General features: G+C 46.3%; 1 protein-coding gene across 3 annotated transcripts in view; it reads left to right on the top strand.

Moving 5' to 3' along the window:
* Positions 1-5,603: 5,603 nt before the first annotated feature.
* The window catches only part of LOC147102961 (sodium-coupled monocarboxylate transporter 1-like), an 83,267-nt gene continuing 63,227 nt past the window's right edge, over positions 5,604-25,643 (top strand). For 2 of the 3 annotated variants that reach the window (XM_085963946.1, XM_085963945.1), the window contains exons 1-3: positions 5,605-5,928; positions 6,415-6,476; positions 22,751-22,890. In XM_085963946.1, the coding sequence (XP_085820072.1) occupies positions 5,786-5,928; positions 6,415-6,476; positions 22,751-22,890 (345 nt within the window). In that variant the 5' untranslated portion in view covers positions 5,605-5,785. Of the gene's footprint in view, positions 5,929-6,414; positions 6,477-22,750; positions 22,891-25,643 lie in introns of all 3 variants that reach the window. The other variant, XR_015073163.1, reaches the window with a different exon arrangement.

Below are 25,643 nucleotides of genomic sequence, written 5' to 3'. Positions count from 1 at the left end.
CTTTTAAGATGTGCTTCAGCATCTCTGTCAGTCTGCTTTCACGTTAGGTTTACCTGGCTTGCTTAGGTCCCGGCGCTGAATTCGGCACTAGGGTTGAAGTTCGCCCTGGTGATGTTAAGTCGGCGTTGCACGCTGACCGACACCACCACAGTGCCATTTTTCTTTTCAGGGTGATGCTACTTACCGGCAGCGCTACTGGGACAATGAAAATGGAGGACGCCATGGGACCTGCCACCGGCTGGCTGAAGAGCGGCTGCCGCCGCTTTCTCCGCATTACACTGCACTAACGGGTGGTGCTAAGGTAGGGAATTTCTCCCCACCATGTGCACATGGAGGTGATAAATAAAGTTGATGACCTGCAGGCACAAGCAGCCACATGGGATTATGATATAGTGGCAATAACAGAATCCTGGGGAGGAATGGGCACTTAATATACCTGGCTACAATGTATTCAGGAATGATAGGGAGGAAAAAAAGGAGGGGGTGGCAGTATTGATCAAATATACTGTTACAGCCCTACAAAGGGATGTATAGAATCACAGAATCTTACAACACAGAGGAGGCCATTCGGGCCCCTTGCACCTGTTCCGGCTCTTTGAAAGAGCTATCCAATTAACCCCACACCCTAGCTTTTTCCCCATTACCCTGCAAGATAGTCCTCTTCAAGTACATGTCCAATTGTCTTTTGAAAGTTCCTATGAATATGAATCTAACACCCTTACGGGTAGTGCGTTCCAGATCTTAACAGCTCTCTGTGTGAAGACATTTCTCCTCATTTCCCCTCTAGTTCTTTTGCCAATTATTTTAAATCTATGATCTCTGATTACCAGCCCACTTAACAGAGGAAACAGTTTCTCCCTACTTGCTCTATCAAATCCCCTCATAATTTTGAATACCTCTATTGTGTCTCCCCTTAACCTTCTCTGCTTTAAGGAGAACAATCCCAGCTTCTCTGATCTTTCATTTAACTGAAGTCCCTCATCCCTGGTATCATCCTGGTAAACCTCCTCTGTACCCCCTCCAAGGCCTTGACATCCTTCCTAAAGTGTGGTGCCCAGAATTGGATACAATACTCCACCTGAGGCCCAACCAGTGATTTGAAAAGGTTTAGCATGACTTCCTTGTTTTTGTATTCGATGCCGCTATTTACAAAGCCAAGTATCCCATATGCTTTCTTAACCACCTTGTCAACTTGCCCTGCCACTTTCAAAAATTTGTGAATATGCACCCCCAGGTCCCTCTTATCTTATGTCCCCCTTAAAAGAGTACCATTTCTATTATACTGCCTCTTAATGTTGATCCTCCCAAAGTGCATCACTTCACATTACCCGCATTAAATTGCATTTGTCACATGTCTGCCCATTTCACCAGTCTGTCGATGTCATCCTGAAGTCTGCTACTATCCTGCTCACTATTTCCTACATTGTCAAGTTTTGTATCATTCGCAAACTTCAACAGTCCAGGTCATTTGTACCGTAATGGAGTCCTGGGGAGGAATGGGCACTTAATATACCTGGCTACAATGTATTCAGGAAAGATAGGGAAGGAAAAAAAGGAGGGGGTGGCAGTATTGATCAAATATACTGTTACAGCCCTACAAAGGGATGTATAGAATCTTACAACACAGAAGAAGGCCATTCGGCCCCTCGCACCTGTGCCGGCCCCTCACACGAGGCATGGACACGATGGGCCGAATGGCGTCCTTCTGTGCCGTTATGACTCTATGACTATGACTCTAAGAAAAGCAATGGTCCTAATACAGAACCTGTGGGACCACACTGCATACTTCTCTCCGGTCAGAAAAATACCCGTTCACCACTACTCTCTGCCACCTATCCCTTAGCCAATTACATACCCAAGTTACCAACGTCCCTTTAATCCCATGTGCTTCTATTTTCTGAATAAATCTGTTATGTGGTACTTTATCAAATGCCATTTGAAAGACCATATATACATATATTGCACAACGCCTCTCCTCCGTCGTCCAGCTGGATTGGACTGCACATGCCTGGTCCCATTCTTATCTATCCAGTCGTAGCCAGAGAATCACCTGCAATGGGTTCTCTATCTCTGGAGTCCCCCAAGGATCTACCCTTGGCCTCCTCCTATTTCTCATCTACATGCTGCCCCTCGGCAACATCATCTGAAAACACGTCAGGTTCCACGTGTATGCTGACGACACCCAGCTCTACCTCACCACCACCTCTCTCGATCCCTCCACTGTCTCTAAATTGTCAGACTGCTTGTCCGACATCCAGTACTGGATGATCAGAAATTTCCTCCAACTAAATATTTGGAAGACAAAAGCCATTGTCTTTGGTCCCAACTACAAACTCTGTTTTCTAGCCACCGACTCCATCCCTCTCCCTGGCACTGTCTGAGGCTGAACCAGACTGTTCACAACCTTGGTGTCATTTGACCCTGAGATGAGATTCCGACCGCATATCCGTGCCATCACCAAGACCGCCTACTTCCATAGCCGTAACATCGGCTGACTCTACCCCTGCCTCAGTTTATCTGCTGCTGAAACCCTCGTCCATACTTTTGTTACCTCTAGACTTGACTATTCCAATGATCTCCTGGCCGGCCTCCCATGTTCCACCCTCCATAAACTTGAGCTCATTCAAAACTCTGCTGCCTTTATCATAACTCATATCAAGTCCCTTTCATCCATCAGCCCTGTGCTTGCTGACCTATATTGGCTCCCGGTTCGGCAATGCCTCATTTTTGAAATTGTCATCCTTGTTTTCAAATCACTCCATAGCCTCGCCTCTCCCTACCTCTGAAACCTCTTCCAGTCCTACAACCCTCCGAGATCTCTGTGCTGCTCCAATCTCTTGTGCCTTTTGCTCATCCCTGATTTTGATCGGTCCACCATTGGCAGCTGTGCTTTCAGTTGCCTAGGCCCTAAGCCTAGGAATCCCCTCCCTAAACCTTTCCACATCTCTACCTCTCTCTCCTGTAGGCCATTAGCAGCAGCAGAATTGTATTCCACCAGAATCTAACCTCTTGGCCAAAAAGCCAGGTGACCAACCCTGGTTCAATGAGGACTGTAGAACAGCATGCCAGGAGCAGCACCAGGTGTATCTGAAAATAAAGTGCTAACCTGATGTAGCTACATTGCAGGACTACATGTATGCTAAACAGCAAAAGCAGCATGCTATAGACAGAGATAAGTGATTCCACAACCAACAGATCAGATCAAAGCTCTGCAGTTCTGCCACATCCAATCGTGAATGGTGGTGGACAATTAAACAACTAATGGGACGAGAAGGCTCCATGAACATCCCCATCCTCAATGATGGCGGAGCCCAGCACATGAGTGCAAAAGACAAGGCTGAAGCGTTCTCAACCATTTTCAGTCAGAAATGCGGAGTGGATGATCTATCTCGGCCTCCTCCTGCGGTCCCCACCATCTCAAATGCCAGTCTTAAGCCAATTTGATTCACTCCACGTGATATCTATGGGCCCTAACAACATCCCAGCTGTCGTGCTAAAGATGTGCTTCAGAACTAGCCGCACCTCTGGCCAAACTATTCCCGTACAGCTACAACACTAGCATCTACCTAATAAAGTGTAAAATTGCCCAAGTATGTCCTGTCCACAAAAAGCAGCACAAATTCGGTTAATTACCACCCCATCAGCCCACTCTCAATCACCACCAAAGTGATGGAAGGGTGTTGTCAACAATGCTAACCAGCGGCACTTACCAATAACCTGCTCACTGATGCCCAGTTTAGGTTCCGCTAGGACCACTCGGCTCCAGACCTCATTACAGCCTTGGTCCAAACATGGACAGAAGAGCTGAATTCCAGAAGTGAGAGTGACTGCCCTTGACATCAAGGCAGCATTTAACTTAGTGTGGCATGAAGGAGTCCTAGTAAAATTGAAGTCAATAGGAATCAGGGGGAAAACTCTCCACTGGCTGGAGTCATACCTAGCACTATGGAAGATGGTTGTCGTTGTTGGAAGCCCAGGACATCTCTGCGGCAGTTCCACAGGGCAGTGTCCTAGGTCCAACCATCTTCAGCTGCTTATCAATGACCTTCCCTCCATCATAAGGTCAGAAATGGAGATGTTTGCTGATGATTGCACAGTGTTCAATTCCATTCGCAACTCCTCAGATAATGAAGCAGTCCATGCCTGCATGCAGCAAAACCTGGACGACATTCAGGCTTGGGCTGATAAGTGGCAGATAACATTCACGCCACATAAGTGCCAGGCAATGATTACCTCCAACAAGCGAGAGCCTAACCACCTCCCTTGACATTCAGTGGCATTACCATCATCAAATCCCCCACCATCAATATCCTTGGGATCACATTTGACTAAAAACTTAACAGGACCAGCCACATAAATACTGTGGCTACAAGAGCAGATCAGAGGCTGGGTATTTTGCACCAAGTGACACCTCCTGACTCCCCATATCCTTTCCATAACCTACAAGGCTCAAGTCAGGAGTGTGATGGAATACTCTCCACTTGCCTGGATAAGTGCAGCTCCAACAACACTCAAGAAGCTCGACACCATCCAGATAGTAGTGAGCCTCTGGAATGCATTGCTGGCTGGCGTGGTGGGTGCTCACTCTCTGCACGCCTTCAAGAGGGAGCTGGCCCGGTTCTTGACAGGGGCAGAAATCGTAACATATAGAAGGCTTTACAGATAACACATGGTCCATGTGATCCCCTGGACTGGCTTGAATTGCCTGAAGGGATCAGAGAGGAATTTTTCAGAACACATTTTCCCTTATTGGCCCTGGGTTTTTCTCTGTTACTTTGCCTCTCCTAGGAGATTACACGGCTGCGGGGTTGGGGGTGGTAGGAAGTGTCTAGTCCTGATGCTCCGGCTATCATGAGTATGGTGCAGGCTTGATGAGACAGCTGGTCTTTTTCTGTCCGTCATGTTTGAATGTTCGTATAAGATCATCATCCAGGAGGGCACAAAGCTCCTTCACCACCAGCCTGGTGCTGCAACAGCATTTTAATTTATGGATTGGGGAGGAGCGGGCGGAGCCAACTCCAATAGCCAAACCATGGCAGGAGTCGCGAAATGGCCAGAAGAGGCCATGGTAAGGTTTCTTTAAATCACTTTTCTGTGGAATCCTTGTTGCTTAATTGTTTTTTTAAATATTTGGAGCAAAATTAGAAGACACAAAAGCTGTATATTAATATAAAATTGATACTGATTTTTTTTTAAAGCAGAGAGTCTGTGTGTGGGGGAGGGAGTGAGAAAGATGACTGCTGATTACAGACATTTTGTAGAATTGGTTTTGTGTTACTTAAGGTGTTTTAACCTGAAGGAGAAACAGAGACAGAGATGAAAAAGAAAGCTAGTGAGAGATTGGGGGATGGTCTCCGACATCTGCCCGATATGGGTGCAAAGTCGATGACTGGCTGTGCCGCCTACTCGATGCCAGTGTATGGAAGCCCGAACCATTTTCAATGCAAGCCTTATTTAAATGCTGGCGAGCTGCGGGTGCTCCACAGCCGCTCCCCAGTTGTGGGTGGGTGGGAAATTTGCCAGCTCTCATGCTGAGTCGGCTGGCAGGGCAGGGCTGGGATGTGGGTTTGCAATCCCAAGGGAGACCATTGTTTGAATGACCTCCAGCGCTTCCTTTAAGGTCCACACAAATTTGTGCCATATCTGTACTTTGTGGTAAACCATTATGTTTGCATGCAAGAAATAACCAGTCAGTCATGTGCTTGCTCATAAAACTGTGGACTTTTAACCTGATTTTACCTCTGAGCAGTGCTTTTGAGATTTTACCTCAGCAGAAGAAGCAGCTATGTCTGAGAAAAGTGTTTTGCAAGCCTGGGATTATGTTGTTTTTGCCGCTATGCTGGTTGTATCTACTGCAATTGGGTGTTACTTTGCTTTTAGAAATGGAAGGCATGGAGGAACTACGGAAGAGTTCCTAATAGGAAACCGGTAGGTATAAAATTGACATGTACAGCAAAATACAGATTGTTTCAAAACCTATAAGATTATGTAAAACATGGCTTTAATATCAACATTTTTGGACCAGAGAAACAATTAATGTACAAGTTGTTGTAATTGTAAAAATATTCCAAGGTTTAATATCAGATCTATGTTGAGTCAACAATATCATTGGCCTTAGGTTAATCCGAAATAGAGAAGGAAAAAGTTGGGTGAGAGTACAATTCACAATCGCCATTCAGTGGCCTTCTGCTGGGAGTGCCTTGTGTGGATGTTGGAGGAGGACAGGATTAGGTTTAACTCCAGAGGCGAGTAGCCTGCCAATTGGCATATTCATGAAGTATGGAACCCATAGATGAGGTAGCAGAGGGATGCCGGCGCAACAGCACGCCCGGCAAGAGTCACTACTGTCAGGAGATGAGGGAAAGGGAGAGAGTTTAGTGGGAAAATGTGACTGCTATTTTTTTCTTGTTTCAGACAAATTTCTGCATACCCAATTGCTCTTTCGTTGGCTTCCAGTTTCTTGTCTGCTATTACCGGTAAGTGAATTTTATTGCACTCTGCAGAAACATGAGGAAAATAATCAACAACATATTTAATGAAGAGTTTGACCTTTCCTATGTTGTCCTGGTTAAATGTTGTTAAATTGACGTGTAACATTACAAACTCAAGCCAGTCTATGCATCGGACTCCATTAATTGTATAGAAATTGTGAACTGTCAGCCACATACCTATCGGAAGCAGCTTAAATTCTAAAAAAAAGTGCAGACAGCAGCATTATTAGAAAAATATTGTTTGTTCTTGACTGCTTAAAAATGTTAGTGTGTAAATGATACACTGTGGTTAAACTCTAACAGATGGGATGAACAATTAACAACTTAGCATTTACATAAGTGTCATTGGAACATGAACTACAAATTCCTTCCATTCATATTCAACGGGCAGAAAATCTGGAGCTAATACCTAGGAAAACTACACACATTAACGGAAGTAACAAGAGAATTAAATTCCTCATATTGACAATTTTATCAATAAAGTTGATGGATGTACAAAATGGAGGGGGAAAAGGAGAATTTCGCACCTAACTGAATATGGTATGGCTGAATATAGGCCTAGAAATTCGGGGGTTTAGCACCAGCTGTTAAGCATGCAGGTGCAGCAGGCAGTTAAGAAGGCAAATGGTATGTTGGCCTTCATATCGAGAGGATTTGAGTACAGGAGCAAGGAGGTCTTGCTGCAATTGTACGGGGCCTTGGTGAGACGACACCTTGAGTATTGTGTGCAGTTTTGGTCGCCATATCTGAGGAAGGATGTTCTTGCCATTGAGGGAGTGCAGCGAAGATTCACCAGACTGATACCTGGAATGACGTATGAGGAAAGATTGGGTTGATTGGGCTTATATTCGCTGGAGTTCAGAAGAATGAGAGGGGATCTCATTGAAACTTATAAAATTCTAACAGGACTAAACAGACTAGATGCAGGAAGGATGTTCCCGATGGTGGGGGAGTCCAGAACCAGGGGTCACAGTCTAAGGATAAGGGGTAAGCCATTTAGGACTGAGATGAGGAGGAATTTCTTCACCCAGAGAGTGGTGAACCTGTGGAATTCTCTACCACAGAAGGCAGTGGAGGCCAATTCATTAAATATATTCAAGAAGGAGTTAGATATATTTCTTAAAGCTAAAGGGATCAAGGGATATGGGGAGAAAGCAGGGACAGGGTACTGAATTTGGATGATCAGCCATGATCTCATTAAATGGCGGAGCAGGCTCGAGGGGCCGAATGGCCTACTCCTGCTCCTATCTTCTATGTTTCTATGTTAAGGTCCTTTTGGAAGAAAAAAATGGCGGCCGACTTGTTTCCGCCCATATTCGGTGGGTCCCGTGGTGGCCGCCATTTTGGGCAGGTAGACAGCGCTGCCGTCGCCTGCGCTCGCTGCAGAAATGGAAAGGAGGCAGATCGTGACGTCAATAAGTGTGTAACGCTGATTTCACACATGATCTGTCATTTTGTACATCGCCACTCCACTTACTGCCCTCTCCTAATCACGACTAGCTGAGCAAATGCTCAGCAGCAGGAAGGAGCCCCCAGCAGTGCTGGGGTCCCACAAGCGGTCCCATAATCAACGGATCAGATCAAAGCTCTGCAGTTCTGCCACATCCAGTCGTGAATGGCAGTGGACCATTAAACAACTAACGGGAGGAGGAGGCTCCATGAATATCCCCATCCTCAATGATGGTGGAGCCCAGCCCGTGAGTGCAAAAGACAAAGCTGAAGCGTTTGCAAACATCTTCAGCCAGAAGTGCCGAGTGGATGATCCATATCGGCCTCCTCCTGAGGTCCCCACCATCACAGAAGCCAGTCTTCAGCCAATTCAATTCACTCCACGTGATATCAAGAAACGGCTGAGTGCACTGGATACAGCAAAGGCTATGGGCCCCGACAACATCCCGGCTATCGTGCTGAAGACTTATGCTCCAGAACTAGCTGCACCTCTAGCCAAGCTGTTCCAGTACAGCTACAACACTGGCATCTATCCGACAATGTGGAAAACTGCCCAGGTATGTCCTGTCCACAAAAAGCAGGACAAATCTAACCCAGCCAATTACCGCCCCATCAGCCTACTCTCAATCATCAGCAAAGTGATGGAATGTGTCATCAACAGTGCTATCAAGCAGCACTTACTCACCAAAAATCTGCTCACTGATGCCCAGTTTGGGTTCCGCCAAGACCACTCGGCTCCCAACCTCATTACAGCCTTGGTCCAAACATGAACAAAAGAGCTGAATTCCCGAGGTGAGGTGAGAGTGACTGCCCTTGACATCAAGGCAACATTTGTGGCATGAAGGAGCCCTAGTAAACTGAAGTCAATGGGAATCAGAGTGAAAATGCTCCACTGGCTGGAGTCATACCTAGCACTAAGGAAGATGGTTGTGGTGGTTGAAGGCCAATCATCACAGCCCCAGGACATCGCTGCAGGTGTTCCTCAGGGCAGTGTCCTAGGCCCAACCATCTTCCGCTGCTTCATCAATGACCTTCACTCCAACATAAGGTCAGAAATGGGGATGTTCGCTGATGACGGCAGAGTGTTCAGCGCCATTCACAACTCCTCAGATAATGAAGCAGTCCATGCCCGTATGCAACAAGACTTGGACGACATTCAGGCTTAGCTGATAAGTGGCAGGTAACATTCGCGCCAGAGAAGTGCCAGGCAATGACTATCTCCAGCAAGCGAGAGTCTAACCACCTCCCCTTGACATTCAACGACATTACCATCGCCGAATCCCCCACCATCAACATCCTGGGGGTCACCATTGACCAGAAACTTAACTGGACCAGCCACATAAATTCTCTGGCAACAAGAGCAGGTCAGAGGCTAGGTATTCTGTGGCAAGTGTCTCACCTCCTGACTCCCCAAATCCTTTCCACCATCTACAAGGCACAAGTAAGGAGTGTGATGGAATACTCTCTACTTGCCTGGATGAGTGCAGCTCCAACAACATTCAAGAAACTCGACACCATCCAGGACAAAGCAGCCTGCTTGATTGGCACCCCATCCACCACCTTAAACATTCACTCCCTCCACCACCGGCGTACCGTGGCTGCAGTGTGTACCATCTACAAGATGCACTGCAGCAACTCGCCAAGGCTTCTTCGACAGCACCTCCCAAACCTGCGACCTCTTCCACCTAGAAGGACAAGGGCAACAGGTGCATGGGAACACCACCACCTCCAAGTTCCCCTCCAAGTCACACACCATCCTGACTTGGAAATATATTGTCGTTCCTTTATCGTCGCTGGGTCAAAATCCTGGAACTCCCTCCCTAACAGCACTGTGGGAGTACCTTCACCACACGGACTGCAGCGGTTCAAGAAGGCGGCTCACCACCACCTTCTCAAGGGCAATTAGGGATGAGCAATAAATGCTGGCCTTGCCAGCGACGCCCACATCCCACAAACAAATTTTTTAAAAAAATTTGAAGCAATCATCATCAACAACGTGGAGCTGAGATGTTTTTTCAGTTCTACTGGCTCTGTCTCAGTTTCTACAACTCTTGGAGCTTTCTAAATTTGTTTAATGTTGCTGAGATCACAGGTTGCTGCAAGTGGAGAATGCCTTGCTTCTCATTTAAAGGCTTCTGCTCACACCACTTGCTCCCAGTCATGGTGGCTTTACTTGCAGTCCCCCTCACACTCGAGTATCATAGGGAGATGGAGCTGAGGCAGCGAAGAAGAGGACGAGATGCTCGCAGAGGGCAGAGGAGTCCTGCTCTCAGCAGGAGCTTTACCCACCTAGAGTCTTCCGAGAGCACTTCTCTTACCTCCACAAGCCAGGAGCAGTGTATTGGGAGGCTTCGCTTCACCAAGGAGGTGGTCACAGAACTCTGCCACCTCCTGCAACCAGGGCAGGGCGACAACGGCTCTCAAGGTCACTGTGGTATTCAATGTTTTCGCCACCGGATCCTTCCAGTCTGCAGCAGGAAACATAGCGAACATCTCCCAGTTCGTCGTCCATCGCTGCATCTGGGAGGTCACAGAGGCTCTCTACTCCAGGGATTTCATTGTCTTCGCTCTGAACAGAGAGATGAAAGACGAGCACGCATGTGGCTTTGCCAGGATAGCGGGCTTCCTACCTCTCTCACCCCCAGAACTGCAGACCAGTGCAGGAAAAAAGTTTGAGACACCACTGGCATTAAACACACTGGCCTAAATATTTGGGAGCACCAACTTTTAGGTGCTTGGGAAGGGAAGGTTAATTACACTGTGCCAGAATGGTGACGTTCAAGGTGCCCCAGATATTGGGCCTTGGTCCTCATTGTCATAGATTTTTGATTTGGGTATTTTAACAGACTACATACAGGAATGGCTTTGTGTTTGTATTGTTTTGTCTGGGGTTATATTCCTTTTTTCTCAAATGATGAAATTAAATTGTACCAAATTCCTTTATTCTTGTTTCTCAAAACATGACTTATACTTGTTACAGCATGGAGCTGCCAAGGTAAGATTTACATGGAACGTTGCTGATAATTATATTGTAGGACTCATCATAACTTGTGTTCAGAACTTTTGCAAACCTCCAGCAATATTAGAAATGAGAGAATTTGGTTCCTCACAGAATAGTAGATATTTGGAATAGGCTCCCAGCAGAAATAATCAACGTTGTGTCTGTTACAAAGGAGACAGAGAAATATCTAATGATGAAAGTGATTAATGGCTGTGGAAATAATGATCAATATAAATGATCCTATACGCTAAGGAATATTTAGATTCTGGTCTTGTTAGGTCCATGGAAGTATATCCTGTGTGATGCACGCAAGAGTTGATAACGCAATTTGGAATTGGCTCATTGACAAGACTAGAGTCAGTGGTCTCAATGCTCTTCCCTCATACTATACATTTTGTACTCTAACTGAATTTATCATGATCATTGGTATTCCTGAAGTGTTCAGCTGCCGCTTTAAAGGTTTCAATTATGAACAGTTTTTTTCTGAAGCTAAGTACATATCCTACTTAATGACCAGTAAACTGCAATCTTTCTACAACATAGAAACATAGAGACATAGAAGATAGGAGCAGGAGTAGGCCATTCGGCCCCTCAAGCCTGTTCCGCCATTTAATGAGATCATGGCTGATCATCCAAATTCAGTACCCTGCCCCTGCTTTCTCCCCATACCCCTTTAGCCTTAAAAAATATAGAAACATAGAAGATAGGTATAGAAACGTAGAAGATAACATAGATGATAACAAACATTCTTACAGCATACAATGTATTATAACAAATCCAAGTCATGTCCCCTAAAATTATTGGGAAGAATTAATGGTAAAAGACCACAATAATTAATGATCATTTCGCTGTCGCATTCAATGTCACTGATTGAACTCATGTGCCTGTTAACGTGAATTAAAGAGTGAAACTGAAGAGGGCAATGATGCTGAGCAATTATTGAAGGAGCTGGAACTGTGCAGTGAGATTTTGAAGAGTATGTATAGCATTGACTCACGTTTCTCTTTGTCCAATCTCCTACTTGTATGAGCATTTATAGATGTCCTCCAGTATCACCAGGAGAATATGGAAGGAGGGCACTATTAATAAATAACAGGTGGCCTATCCAAACTAAAAATGCAAAAATCGTGAATAACAATCATGAGATTTGTGTTAATACAACATTTGGGGAGGGAGTGAACTTCCACAGGGGTTTTCCTGATCTTCCACCGTAACTTCAGCAAAAGGCCACCTAAACTCCTGGAAAACAGCACAAACAACTTTTACGCCGTTTGTCTGGGGTTTCCACGGGTCTTCCGTCAAAGTTACGGTGGGCAATTGGAAAAGCCCCTGCGGAAATTCACCCCATGATATCCCGCAGGACAAAGCAGCCCGCTTGATTGGCACCCCCTCTACCACCTTAAACATTTACTCCCTCCACCACCGGCGTACCGTGGCTGCAATGTGTACCATCTACAAGATGCACTGCAGCAACTCGCCAAGGCTTCTTTGGCAGCACCTCCCAAACCCGCGACCTCTTCCACCTAGAAGGACAAGGGCAGCAGATGCATGGGAACACCACCACCTCCAAGTTCCCCTCCAAGTCACACATCATCCTGACTTAGAAGTATATCGCCAATCCTTCATCGTCGCTGGGTCAAAATCCTGGAACTCCCTCCCTAACAGCACTATGGGAGTACCTTCACCACACGGACTGCAGCGGTTCAAGAAGGCGGCTCACCACCACCTTCTCAAGGGCAATTAGGGATGGGCAATAAACGCTGAAGTTGCCAGCGACACCCACATCCCATAAAAAAACCTGAATAATTCCCACCAGTTGTGAAAAGCGTCTAGAGAACCGGTGAACAGCTTGCAGTCATATTGTGTGATCAACCAGACTCAAACCAAAAATTTAAATACAAACTGTAGTGTATGTACCCGTCTATCTTTAAGGGAACTATTGAATGTAACCGTTCACCTTTAAGGGAACTACTTTAGGTGTGGCACTATTTGTTTGGCTTCTGTATACTGTAATACCGATAGTGACCACACCAGTATATAAGTGTGATGCGCTATCAATTACTCATAAAAGACTGAGAGTTAGAAGAGTAACTAAAGGCTTTTATTAACAACAGAATGGAGGTCTGCATCGCGTGGTCGACTGGTCCAGGATACAAAGGGCTGGGGAGCAGTCACCTTTATACTAGGACCTGTGGGAGGAGTCAGCCGAGGCATGTCCAGGCATGTACACAGTGGAATACAAACAGGACAAACAGGAATACAAACAGTGGTTTACCACAAAGTGTTGTAGCAGGATTGCTGGGGCAGATTCGCCCGGACCTTCGAATAGTAAAGACCTGTTTGTTTGTTACTTCTGAAGTCTGTGTATTTATTAACTGCACAACCCACAGACTTTACAGTGGCGACGAGTCCGATCGTACCCTGCGGCAAGATTACCAAAGCAAGAAGAGCGTCAAAGAGAGGCAACCGCCCTCGTCGTGCTGCTGGAAGAAAACACGAGGCTGCAGCAGGAGAAAGGTGGAAGACTTTAGCAACAAAAGCTTCCATTAGCAACAGGCACTGACTACCCTTCTGCCACGGTGCGGAGTGAGCCGACCAGCAAGAAACAAGGCGGCCGAAGAGACTGTGAGTAGGGGAAGGTGTAGAAGTATCCGGAGGATAAGGGCAGAGCACTCGACCTCGGTCGAGGGGGAGCTGTGCCGGCCAAAAGTCGGGTCCAACGGCGTCGGGTGACAGCCGGACCGCGATCGGCGGGAAAAATCCGGGCAGCGACCGCAGCCACGAAGCGCTGAGCCTGCGAGTAGGTGCGGGAAGAGAAACCCAGCCGCAGCCGGGGAGGGAAACACCGGTCTGCGAGAGGGCTGGGGAGGCGAACGGGAACCGTGCGGGTGAGAGCCGGGTGCGGAGAGAGAGACTGCGAGGAGCCAGTCCAGCGGCTGAGCTGTTCTCCACCAACGGGGTACTCAGAGCCGGCAAAACCGAACGTGCGGGAGTGGGTGAGAGACACAGCCGAAAACGGGGTGAGAGACTGCGCGAGAGCCAGTCCAGCGGCTGAGCTGTCCTCCACCAGCGGGGTACCCAGAGCCGGTAGAACCGAACGTGCGGGAGAGGGAGAGACAGAGCCGAGCAAGGGGAGAGAGACTGTGCGAGAGCCAGTCCAGCGGCTGAACTGTTCTCCACCAACAGGGTACCCAGGGCCGGTAGCACCGAACGTGCGGGTGAGAGAGCGACAGAGCCGGGTACGGAGAGAGAGACTGCGCGAGAGCCAGTCCAGCGGCTGAACTGTCCTCCATTAACGGGGTGTACCCAGCGCCGGTAGAGCCGTGCGGGCGGGAGGAAAAGACAGAGCCGAGCAAGGGGAGCTGTGCGGAAGCCAGCCAGCGGCTGAACCTGTCCGCTGTGGGGGAAGCGTACCCCTTCCACCGGGAAGAAACGCGGGAAGCCGCCATTAGGCGGAGAAGACGCCAGAAGCGGGAAACCGCCATTGAAGTGGGCGGGGCGAGAAAGGAAGAGCGGGAAACCGCCGATTTCGCGGGAAACCCACCATATTAGAAATAAACAAATAAATAAGAATACTAAAGAAATACTGGTGCTGCTCCCAAGGGAAGAAAGATGCCTAAGCGAGGGAATATTAACGACTTTAGTTCTGAAATAGAAGACTGGGCCACGTACGTGGAACGCATAGAGATCTATTGCGAAGCCAACAAAATAGAGGAAGACGACAAGGCGATAACATTGCTAAACTCGATGGGGGCAAAAACATACGGGCTCTTGAAGCATCTAATAGCACCAAATAAACCAGCGGATCAGACCTTCGAAGAGATTGTGGCTGTGCTGAAGGACCACTTGAACCCCACACCGCTGATGCTGGCTGAACGATTCAAATTCTACGCAAGAACGCAGAAGAAAGATGAAAGCAATGCGGAATACTTGGTCGAACTGCGTAGGCTAGCGAAATACTGCCAGTTCGGAGGGAATCTGACAGAAGCGCTGCGGGACAAGTTCGTATGCGGATTGTCCAAAGAAGGGACGCAGAAGCGACTACTGGAAGAGAACGACCTCACACTGGACAGGGCTGTCCTTATAGCTGCATCGCACGAAGCCGCAGCGAAAGGAACGGCGGAAATGCAACTAAAGGCGGCGGCACTCGGGGTGGACCAAATTACTTCAAGCACAACAAAATGCTACCGTTGTGGGAAGGCAACGCATGATCAGAATCAATGCTGGTTTAAGAACCAAGAGTGTAGGAAATGTGGCAAACTGGGTCACATCGCGAAGGTATGCCGGTCCGGGAAAAAGACCAACAATCAAAGGAAGCCACCACAAGAAAAGTACAACAAGGTACACAAGGTGGCTGAGAAGAGTTCAGACGAACAGAACTCAGACTCAGACCCAAACAACCAGGAGTTGGGTAGTCTGAGAATCCACAATGTGGGTAAAGAAACGGATCTACAGACCATCTGGGTCATACTAAAAATAGCTGGAGTCCAAGTAAGAATGGAGCTGGACACTGGATCAGCTCTATCAGTCATCAACCGAAGGGACTACCACCAGCTATTCTCTCACATACCTTTAAGAAATACCAAGTTCGTATTACAGACATACACGGGGCATAACGTATACCCCGTGGGGAAAATAAGAGTCAAGGTGAGAGATAGGGGTAAAGAACACCCAAGAATGAACTTGTACGTATTACCTGAGGGAGGACCACCACTTCTAGGACAGGAGCGGATTAAGAAAATAGACATGGAATGGCATTACCTAAAAGCCATAATGAGGGAGGACTCGGTGCAAGCTATTAGCTCAGATTCTGAAATGGATGATGATAAGACCAAGTCGAATATGGAAGACAAGGCTAAAAGGGACTTGCCGACGATGGGAAAGAAAACGAAGACATGCAGAAGGACTTATGGTACCAAGAAGAATAAAGCTGCAGAGCAGAACTCCAGGTTGACAGAGAATTCTGAGCCTGTTCAAGCAAAGGATTCATCCATGACGGAAGAACACCGAGCTCGGACGCAAACTTATGTCAAAGTACGACAACAATTAGAACAGTTGAGTGACCGTCTCGTACAAGAGATGAAAAATATGGAAAAGTTCTGGGACACCGAATGGGAGAACCTGGAAAGACTACAGAGACAGCTGGCTCAAGCAGAGAGCGACCATAGAGCCATCGTGGTCAAATACCAATCACATTCCCCTGATGCTGTTCAGGAACTAGAATATTTACAGAACGAACCAAAGGAAGAGGAATCTTCAGGGAGCCAGGATTTTATTCCAGTTCTTCTCTACGACTCCTTACAAGCAGGGTGTGAGAAGTTGAAAGAACAGTATGAACAGGCCCAGGCTACAATTCTGGAGGGGGTTAACTCGGCAGCCTCTGAAAAGCTAGTTTCAGTAGAAGCATATGAACAACTAAAGGTTGAACATGAGCAAGAAGTCCAAAGGCTGCAGGAAATTCTTGATGAGCTCAAGGCCAAGACAGACTCATCAGTAGAAGTTCCATCCATAGATGAGAAATTAGAGGTGAAAATCATGGCAGAGCATGAAAGACAGGATGTCCAAGAACTTATAAAAACATTGAAGGACACCAAAGACAAATATGAGGCGGCAATGACCGAGGTTCAACAACTTGAAGAACAGATTCAACTGGGAATCCTTTCAGTGGAAGAACAGGAAACTGTAAGAATGGTCCCTGAACATGAACTGGAGAGCATCAGGGCGCAACTTTTCCGGGCGCTGAAAGCCAAAGTTCAAGAGGAACGTAAGGTGGAAGTATTGGAGAAAGAGGTGGATGAAATGGAGAAGACTCTGATCCACCGTGTTCCCAGGGAAGAGTTAACGGTCAGCCAACTCCTTCATATGCTGAAGGAAAAGACTCTGCAAGGGGAACAATCTGAACACGAGCTTCAATCTTCAGGGGGAACGAGTTCGGAGCTCTCAAAAGTCACGGAGATAGCTGAGGTGGCAACACAAATTTTACAAGGATGCCAAAAGTACGTTGAATCACGTCAAGGTGAACAGAAGAATGTGGAAACCGTTACTTCAGTAGAAGGGTTAAATAGCCTGATAACGCAATTACCGATGGAAGGGAAGGTATTGAACTCACAAATGAGGTCCGTCGTGAAGGAATGGCAGATAACCCAGGAAGAGCGGGATGAATATGAATGCATGAAGAAGGCTTTTCAAGAAAGATGTTTAGGGAAGGAACCACCGTCAGCTAACGTCCAGACGGGTGAGGAGGAAGAAGAAGTCTCTCTCACTGGCCTAACTCAGGACGAACCCGAATATTACCATGACCTGTTGAGTGACACTGAATATTACGAGGATGTGGTCTGCCCAGCTTGTGATGAAAACTCTCAAAGTGCTGAAATCCGGATGAAGCACTTAAGGTCTAAGGAACATAGAGAGTTAGTGGCGCTACAGCTGGCAGCCGAGAAAGGAGCTCTGAGAGTTTCAAAAAGGCAGAAAAGAAAAAGAAGAAGCAGAAGATAATAACTGTCTAAAATATTAGCACTTCTACCATTCCAGGCGGGACATTACGAAAGGAGCTAAATTAGTTGAAAAACTGGAAAATGTCAAGACAGCCAGTTGGTTGAAAAAGTCCGCACTGCTGGTTCAACAGGACGAAAGTTCAAGCTGTTACGTCAAGAAAAAGGCTATGGAGGAGTCACGCTAGCCAGGTGAACCGGCTACACCAAAGAAATGTTGTTCGGAACGAGTCAAGATCAGAGACTGAATCTATGAACTGTTTCCGCAGAGACTGAACCTGTGAACTGTTTCCACCGAGATTATATTTGTAAATTGTTTTATATGACATTGACTCCACCGAGATTATATCTGTAATTTGTTTTATAGGAAGTTGAAGATATGTATGTTTAACGGGGACTCTGTAAGTAATAAGCTAAAAAGGGAGGATTGTAGTGTATGTACCCGTCTATCTTTAAGGGAACTATTGAATGTAACCGTTCACCTTTAAGGGAACTACTTTAGGTGTGGCACTATTTGTTTGGCTTCTGTATACTGTAATACCGATAGTGACCACACCAGTATATAAGTGTTGTAGCAGGATTGCTGGGGCAGATTCGCCCGGACCTTCGAATAGTAAAGACCTGTTTGTTTGTTACTTCTGAAGTCTGTGTATTTATTAACTGCACAACCCACAGACTTTACACAAACAAACAGTTGGAGAGATCATATGCGCCCTAGACCCATGCATGGTGGATTTCGCCAGATACTTCTGTGAATACGAATGTCTTATAAAAGTTTGAGTGTTAGATTTAGAGAGATTCCCTGAACAATCGTAATCTGACAATGTATCAATTTGATGACCAGATTGATCTAGACTGAAGCTAGAAGTCTGAAGATGGAGCATGTAAGTAGAGCTAACAACAGAAAATGCTGGAAAAACTCAGCAGGTCAGGCAACATCCGTGGAGAGAAATTTGAGTTGACGTTTCGGGTTTGACCCTTCTTCAAAACTGGAGAGAAAAGGAACTAGATCGAAGGCAGGGCTGCGATCGGACAAAAGAATAAAAGAACCAAAAGAAGTAAAAGAGATTAGAAGCTAGACGAGATGGTAATATGCTGGGATTAGGTGTAAAGTGTACTGGCAGGGCAAAAGATAGCTGCCAGGTGTGAGAGAGAAACAAAAGGAAAGTGGGGGGGGGAGAGGAAAGGAGTGGAAAAATATAAGTAGAAATGAAATAGGGGCCGAGGTTATGATCTGAAATTGTTGAACTCGATATTGAGACCAGAAGGCTGCAGAGTGCCTAATCGGAAGATGAGGTGCTGTTCCTCGAGTTTACGTTGAGCTTCCGTGGAACAGTACAAGAGGCCAAGGACGGTGAGGTCCGAGTGGGAATGGAGCGGTGAATTGAAATGACAGGCGACCGGAAGCTCGGGGTCACTCTTACGGACTGAACGGAGGTGTTCCGCAAAGCGGTCACCCAATCTGCGTTTGGTCTCCCCAATGTAGAGGAGACCGCATCGTGAGCAGCGAATACAGTATACTAGATTGCGAGAAGTACAAGTAAATCGCTGTTTCACCTGGAAGGGGTGTTTGGGGCCCTGGACAGTGGGGAGGGGGGAGGTATAGGGGCAGGTGTTACATCTCCTCCGCTTGCACGGGAAGGTGCCAGGCGAAGGGGAAGGGCTGTTTGGGGTGATAGAGGAGTGGACTAGGGTGTCTCGGAGAGAGCGGTCCCTGCGGAATGCTGAAAGGGGAGGGGAGGGGAAGATACGTTTGGTGGTGGGATCACTTTGGAGGTAGCGGAAATGCCGGAGGATGATCCGTTGAATGTGGAGGCTGGTGGGGTGAAAGGTGAGGACAAGGGGAACCCTATCGTGGTTCCGGGAGGGAGGGGCAGGGGTGAGGGCAGAGGTGCGGGAGATAGAACTGACACGGCCGAGGGCAGTGTCAACCACGGTAGAGGGGAATCCTCGGTTGCGGAAAAAGGAAGACATGTCTGAAGCACTGGTGTGGAAGGTGGCATCGTCGGAGCAGATACGGCGGAGGCGGAGAAACTGGGAGAATGGAATAGAGTCCTTACAGGAAGCGGGGTGGGAGGAAGTGTAGTCCAGGTAGCTGTGGGAGTCAGTGGGCTTGTAGTAAATATTGGTCGATAACCTATCCCCAGAGATGGAGACGGAGAAGTCGAGGAAGGGAAGGGAAGAGTCAGAGATGGACCATGTGAAGGTGAGGGAAGGGTGGAAATTGGAGGCAAAGTGAATGAAATTGTCAAGTTCGGGGCGAGAGCAGGAAACGGCACCGATACAGTCATCAATGTATCGGAAAAAGAGGTGAGGGAGGGGACCCGAGTAGGACTGGAACAAAGATTGTTCCACATAGCCCACGAAAAGGCAGGCATAGCTAGGACCCATGCGGGTACCCATGGCAACACCTTTGATTTGGAGGAAATGAGTGGAGTTAAAGGAGAAGTTGTTCAATGTGAGAACAAGTTCAGCCAGGCGGAGGAGGGTCGTGGTGGATGGGGACTGGTCGGGCCTCTGTTCAAGGAAGAAGCGGAGTGCCCTCAGGCCATCCGGGTGGGGGATGGAGGTGTAGAGGGATTGTACGTCCATGGTGAAAAGGAAGCGGTTGGGGCCAGGAAACTGGAAACTGTTAAAGTGGCGGAGGGCGTCCGAAGAGTCGCGGATGTAGGTGGGAAGAGACTGGACAAGGGAAGAAAAGATAGAGTCAAGATAGGAAGAGATAAGTTCCGTAGGGCAAGAACAGGCTGAAACGATAGGTCTACCAGGGCAGTCCTGTTTGTGGATCTTGGGAAGGAGGTAGAAGCGGGCTGTGCGGGGTTGGGGAACTATGAGGTTGGTGGCAGCGGGGGGAAGATCTCCAGAGGAGATGAGGTCAGTGACAGTCTTGGAAACGGTGGTTTGATGTTCGGTAGTGGGGTCATGGTCCAGGTGGAGGTAGGAGGAGGTGTCGGAGAGTTGGCGTTCAGCTTCCGCTAGGTAGAGGTCAGTACGCCAAACAACAACAGCACCACCCTTGTCAGCGGGTTTAATGACAATGTCAGGGTTGGATCTAAGAGGATGGAGTGCTGCAAGTTCAGAGGGAGGTAGGTTGGAGTGAGTGAGGGGAGCAGAGAAATGGAGACGGCTGATGTCACGTCGGCAGTTAGCGATGAAAAGATCTAGAGAGGGTAAGAGGCCAGGGGGAGGGGTCCAGGTGGAATGGGAATTCTGCAAGCGGGAGAAAGGGTCAGTTGTGCGGGGGGAAGACTCCTGGCCAAAGAAGTGGGCACGGAGACGAAGGCGGCGGAAAAAGAGCTCAGCATCGTGCCGAGCTCGAAATTCGTTGAGGTGGGGGCGTAAGGGGATGAAGCTCAGGCCTTTGCTGAGGACTGATCGTTCAGGGTCAGAGAGTGGAAGGTCAGAGGGGATAGTGAACACACGGCAGGGGGTGAGATTGGGAGAAGGGGGGTCAGAGGAAAGTGAAGGGGAAGAAGGTTCCGGAGGGGCGTTGGTGTCCAAGAGTTGATGAAGCTTGCGATCCTTGACATCGGAAAGGAAGAAGAAAAGTTTTTTGTTGAAGCGTCGGATGAGTCGAAGGATGAAGTGGAACTCCTTTCCTCTCCCCCCCCCACTTTCCTTTTGTTTCTCTCTCACACCTGGCAGCTATCTTTTGCCCTGCCAGTACACTTTACACCTAATCCCAGCATATTACCATCTCGTCTAGCTTCTAATCTCTTTTACTTCTTTTGGTTCTTTTATCCGATCGCAGCCCTGCCTTCGATCTAGTTCCTTTTCTCTCCAGTTTTGAAGAAGGGTCAAACCCGAAACGTCAACTCAAATTTCTCTCCACGGATGTTGCCTGACCTGCTGAGTTTTTCCAGCATTTTCTGTTGTTATTTCGGATTTCCAACATCTGCAGTATTTTGCTATCGTCATGTAAGTAGAGCTGACTGGCTGAACAAGGCATATAATGTTGTTTAAAATATTAATTAATTAATTCCTTTTTTGTTAAATAATTGATTACAATTAACCCTAAAATAAATTCAATTAACTTTATACTACTTACTACACTTGTACTTATCATCTCTTTGTCTAATGTCCTACTTGTATGAGCATTTATAGACGTCCCCCAGTATCACCAGGAGAATGTTCCATGCATCAGACTTGCGATGGTGTGGGTTGCTCAGTGTTTGGCCACAATATCGCAAGCACGTCAATGAGCGCAATAATTCAATAAAACAAACTCTTTGCCCCCAACAAGTTTGTTGTAACAAGGTTAATGTACTAATCTGTCAACAGTCACATTTTGGAACGATCTCTTAAATTCCCTAAACTCCTACTCCTCTGCATCTCCACCTCCTCCTTTAGGACCCTCCCTAAAACCCACCTCTTTGACATGCCTTTTGGTCACCCCTCCTAATCTTTTCTTCTTTGACTGCTATCCAGTTTTTCTTACATCTCTGTGAAGCACCTCGGGATGTTTTTCTACATTGAGCACAAAATCTAGGCTGACACTCCCAGTGCAGTGCTGAGGGAGTGCTGCACTGTCGGAGGTGCCGTCTTTCGGATGAGACGTTAAACTGAGGCCCCGTCTGCTCTCTCAGGTGGACAGAAAAGATCCCATGGCACTATTTCGAAGAAGCAGGAGAGTTCTCCCCAGTGTCCTGGGCCAATATTTATCCCTCAATCAACATCACAAAAATAGATTATCAGGTCATTATCACATTGCTGTTTGTGGGAGCTTGCTGTGTGCAAATTAGCTGCCGTGTTTACTACATTACAACAGTGACTACAGTTCAAAGATGATTTAATTGGCTGTAAAGCGCTTTGAGATGTCCGGTTGTTGTGAAAGGCGCTTTAGAAATTAAAGTCTTTCTTTTCTTTTTAAAGGCGCTTATAAATGCATGCTGTTGTTGCTTGCTTGTGTTTAGATATTTGTGTGTGCCTGCGTGATCATGTTCATATTATATAATTATAAGTGTACATTATCATACTTAAATTTTTATGTAAGTTTGGTTAAAGCTTCTTTAGATGTACACTGACATGAATCTTGTCATTCGTGTGGAAATGACTTATGAAATAATACTGGGTGGCCTGCTGGTGGTGCTGTCCAGGGAGAGTATAAATACTCGGGCATGGACCCAGCTTGCTCAAGACATTCTTTAACAGGAACTAGTGAAGGACACAACTAGATCTCCATGTTGAAAAACAGTTGATTAAAGCCTTGTTTAATACTCAGACCAAGTGCCCAGTAGTTTTCTTACATCATACACTTTTATCCATAGAAGTTCTTTTCTATTAGATTACTCATTAACCATTTCTAATTGTTGTTACAGTGATTGGAGGTCCTGCAGAGGTGTACCTGTATGGAATAATGGTTGTGATGTTCACCATCGCCTGCTTATTTACAATGATATTCACTTGTCTGATCTACATCCCTCTCTTCTACAGATTAAACATAATTAGCACATACGAGGTAATCTATTTTTCATTCCCCTCCCCCTATTTCACTGTTACCATGTATTTTCTTTCATTAGCAGTCATTTTTCAGCGGTCAGGGAGGGACAAATTTTGAAGACGAATGTATCATGACAATTTCCAGGAGTGGAAGTCATTCATATTGAGGTAGTTGAGGGGGGTACCTGTAGAGGCTCGCAAAGCAATGTGAGCGGCATTAATTGCACCCTGTATCTTGGGGAAGCAAGCAACCCTGTAAAAGTGGATGTCACTATTTTGTTGCTACACTGCTGTGACGCCAAAGGTGATGAATTTCCCAGCTCTCCTGTAAAGTGCACCAGTCACCTGATGAATGCATGCCCATACTGCAGACTGGCTGATATTACAGAAATCCCTAATGGCTGCCTTAAATGAGCTATTGCCATAAAAGTTGAGGACAGTGGTGATCTACACAGCCACAGAGAGTGCAGTGTGGGCAGATGACAGTGGCCACAGGTCCTTATGCAGTAGGTGACAGATATGTCCTATTGTCTCTTTGGTGAAGCACACAATTCTTCCTCATTTTTCTTCACTAATGCCCACATATGTGTTGTGTTGCCTGTTTGTTCTATGGGAGTGGGGGTAGTATCTGGTGGGTTGCATCCTTCTCAAATGCTGCCTAACTTTTCTTTGCTCCATCCTGTACTGCTTCTCCTCTTCCTCCATGGCAATGGGATACAAAGGTATGCCATAGGGAACTCCTGAGAAGCCATCATTGTGTGTGGTGTGGATGGGGGTTAAATCTCCCAGTGGTGTCACCCTATCAGAAGCAGTGAAAAGCAAGGTCTATGTAGGCAGAATGGTAGAACTGAACTGCCTGGATTTTTCAATATTGTAATAGATTAGGCACTCTAGTCGCTGTGATTTCCATAGGAAACTGAGGTATCCATGTTGCAGCGTGTGCGATTGCATTGAAACAATTCTCTGCTCTCCAAAGACCAAGGACTGAATTGAGAACCTCGCTAGTCACAACATTGCTGACAACTACGTAATTTATGTATAAACACTTTTTGAAGTTAGTTGAAAATTGACTCCATTGTAGCTATATAATTTGTAGGGATAATTTGTTCGCCAATTTTGACTGGCTTCCAAAGACTTCAACCTCATCAAACACCAGAAAATAGAACAGAACAGGAAATACAATGCAGAGGAGACCTGCAATTTGAACCCACCACCCTAAATGATTGTCCAACACACCAAGAATACGTTGCAAGTACAACACTGGGGAAATGGATGGTTCCCACAACAGGGTAGCAGGAGAAATACCCGCTGTGTGTTTCTGAAGGAAATAACCAGGACTGAAATACTCCTGGTAGTGTGAAACTTTCAGCCATTTTATCTAATGCAATTATTCTGATGGTACATCTACTTTTTTTAGAACGATCTATCTGATGAGATTGATAAACTATCCAACATCGGACTTTTTTGTACATTTGCTTTCATTACCATCCTAAGTTGTCGACATTGGAGGCTACAGGCTTGAAGGGCAGGGAATACTGACTGGATGTGTTGTCTTGCAATGTTTGTTCATTTTAATTTGCCATTTTCTACCCATCTGTGAACCAATCATCCAGTAATGCTTTCTGGCTACTTTATCATGACATTTTGTTGTTTAGTGATTACAAATGATCTTCGTATAAAGTTCTATCAAATTGCCTCCAATTTATATTAAATATCGCATGACTCCATATTTAAAATTCATGTGACACAATGCTGAGATTGAAAATGTGGCTAGGAACCAAAAGTTTCCATACAGTTATTTTGTAATTGCTTTCAGGTTGAAATATAAACATAGGATTACATAGGATATACAGCACAGAAACAGGCCATTCGGCCCAACCAGTCCATGCTGTCATTTATGGCCCACTCGAGCCTCCTCCCGTCTTTCCTCACCTAATTCTATCAGCATAACCCTCTATTCCTTTCTCCCTCATATACTCATCTAACCTCCCCTTAAATGCATCTATCCACATTCTCACCACTCTTTGGGTAAAGAAGTTTCTTCTGAATTCCCTATTGGATTTCTTGGTGACTATCTTATATTGATGACCTCTAGTTTTGCTCTTCCCCACAAGTGGGAGCACTCTCTCTGTATTTACTCTATCAAAACCTTTCATGATTTTAAAGACATCTATTAGGTCACCCCTCAGCCTTCGCTTTTCAAGAGAAAAGAGACTCAGCCTGTTCATCCTTTCCTGATATGGATACCCTCGCATTTCTAGTATCATCCTTGTAAATCTTCTCTGCACCCTCTTTAGTGCCTCTATATCCTTTTTATAATATGGCGACCAGAATTGTACGCAGTACTCCAAGTGTGGTCTAACCAAGGTTCGATACAAATTTAGCATAACTTCTCTACTTTTTAATTCTATCCCTCTAGAAATAAACCCTAGTGCTTGGATTGCTTTTTTATGACCTTGTTAACCTGTGTCGCTACTTTTAGTGATTTGTGTATTTGTACTCTGAGATCCCTTTGCTCCTCCACCCCACCTAGACTCGCATCCTCCAAGCAATATGTGACCTCCCTATTCTTCCTACCAAAATGTAATACCTCACATTTATCTGTGTTGAAATTCATTTGCCAATTATATGCCCATTCTGCAAGTTTATTAATGTCTTCCTGTAATTTGTTGCAGTCCTCAGTATTGACTATCCCCCCCCCTCAATTTGGTGTCATCTGCAAATTTAGAAATTGTGTTTTTGATTCCAAAGTCTAAATCGTTAATATAAAGC

This window comes from Somniosus microcephalus, chromosome 21 (genome assembly GCF_052327205.1).
Source record: "Somniosus microcephalus isolate GS21.2 chromosome 21, FLI_Smic_1.0, whole genome shotgun sequence".
Taxonomy (NCBI): Eukaryota; Metazoa; Chordata; class Chondrichthyes; order Squaliformes; family Somniosidae; genus Somniosus; species Somniosus microcephalus.
The sequence above is the reverse complement of the archived record's forward strand: the minus strand, read 5'-3'. Positions and strand labels throughout refer to the sequence as shown.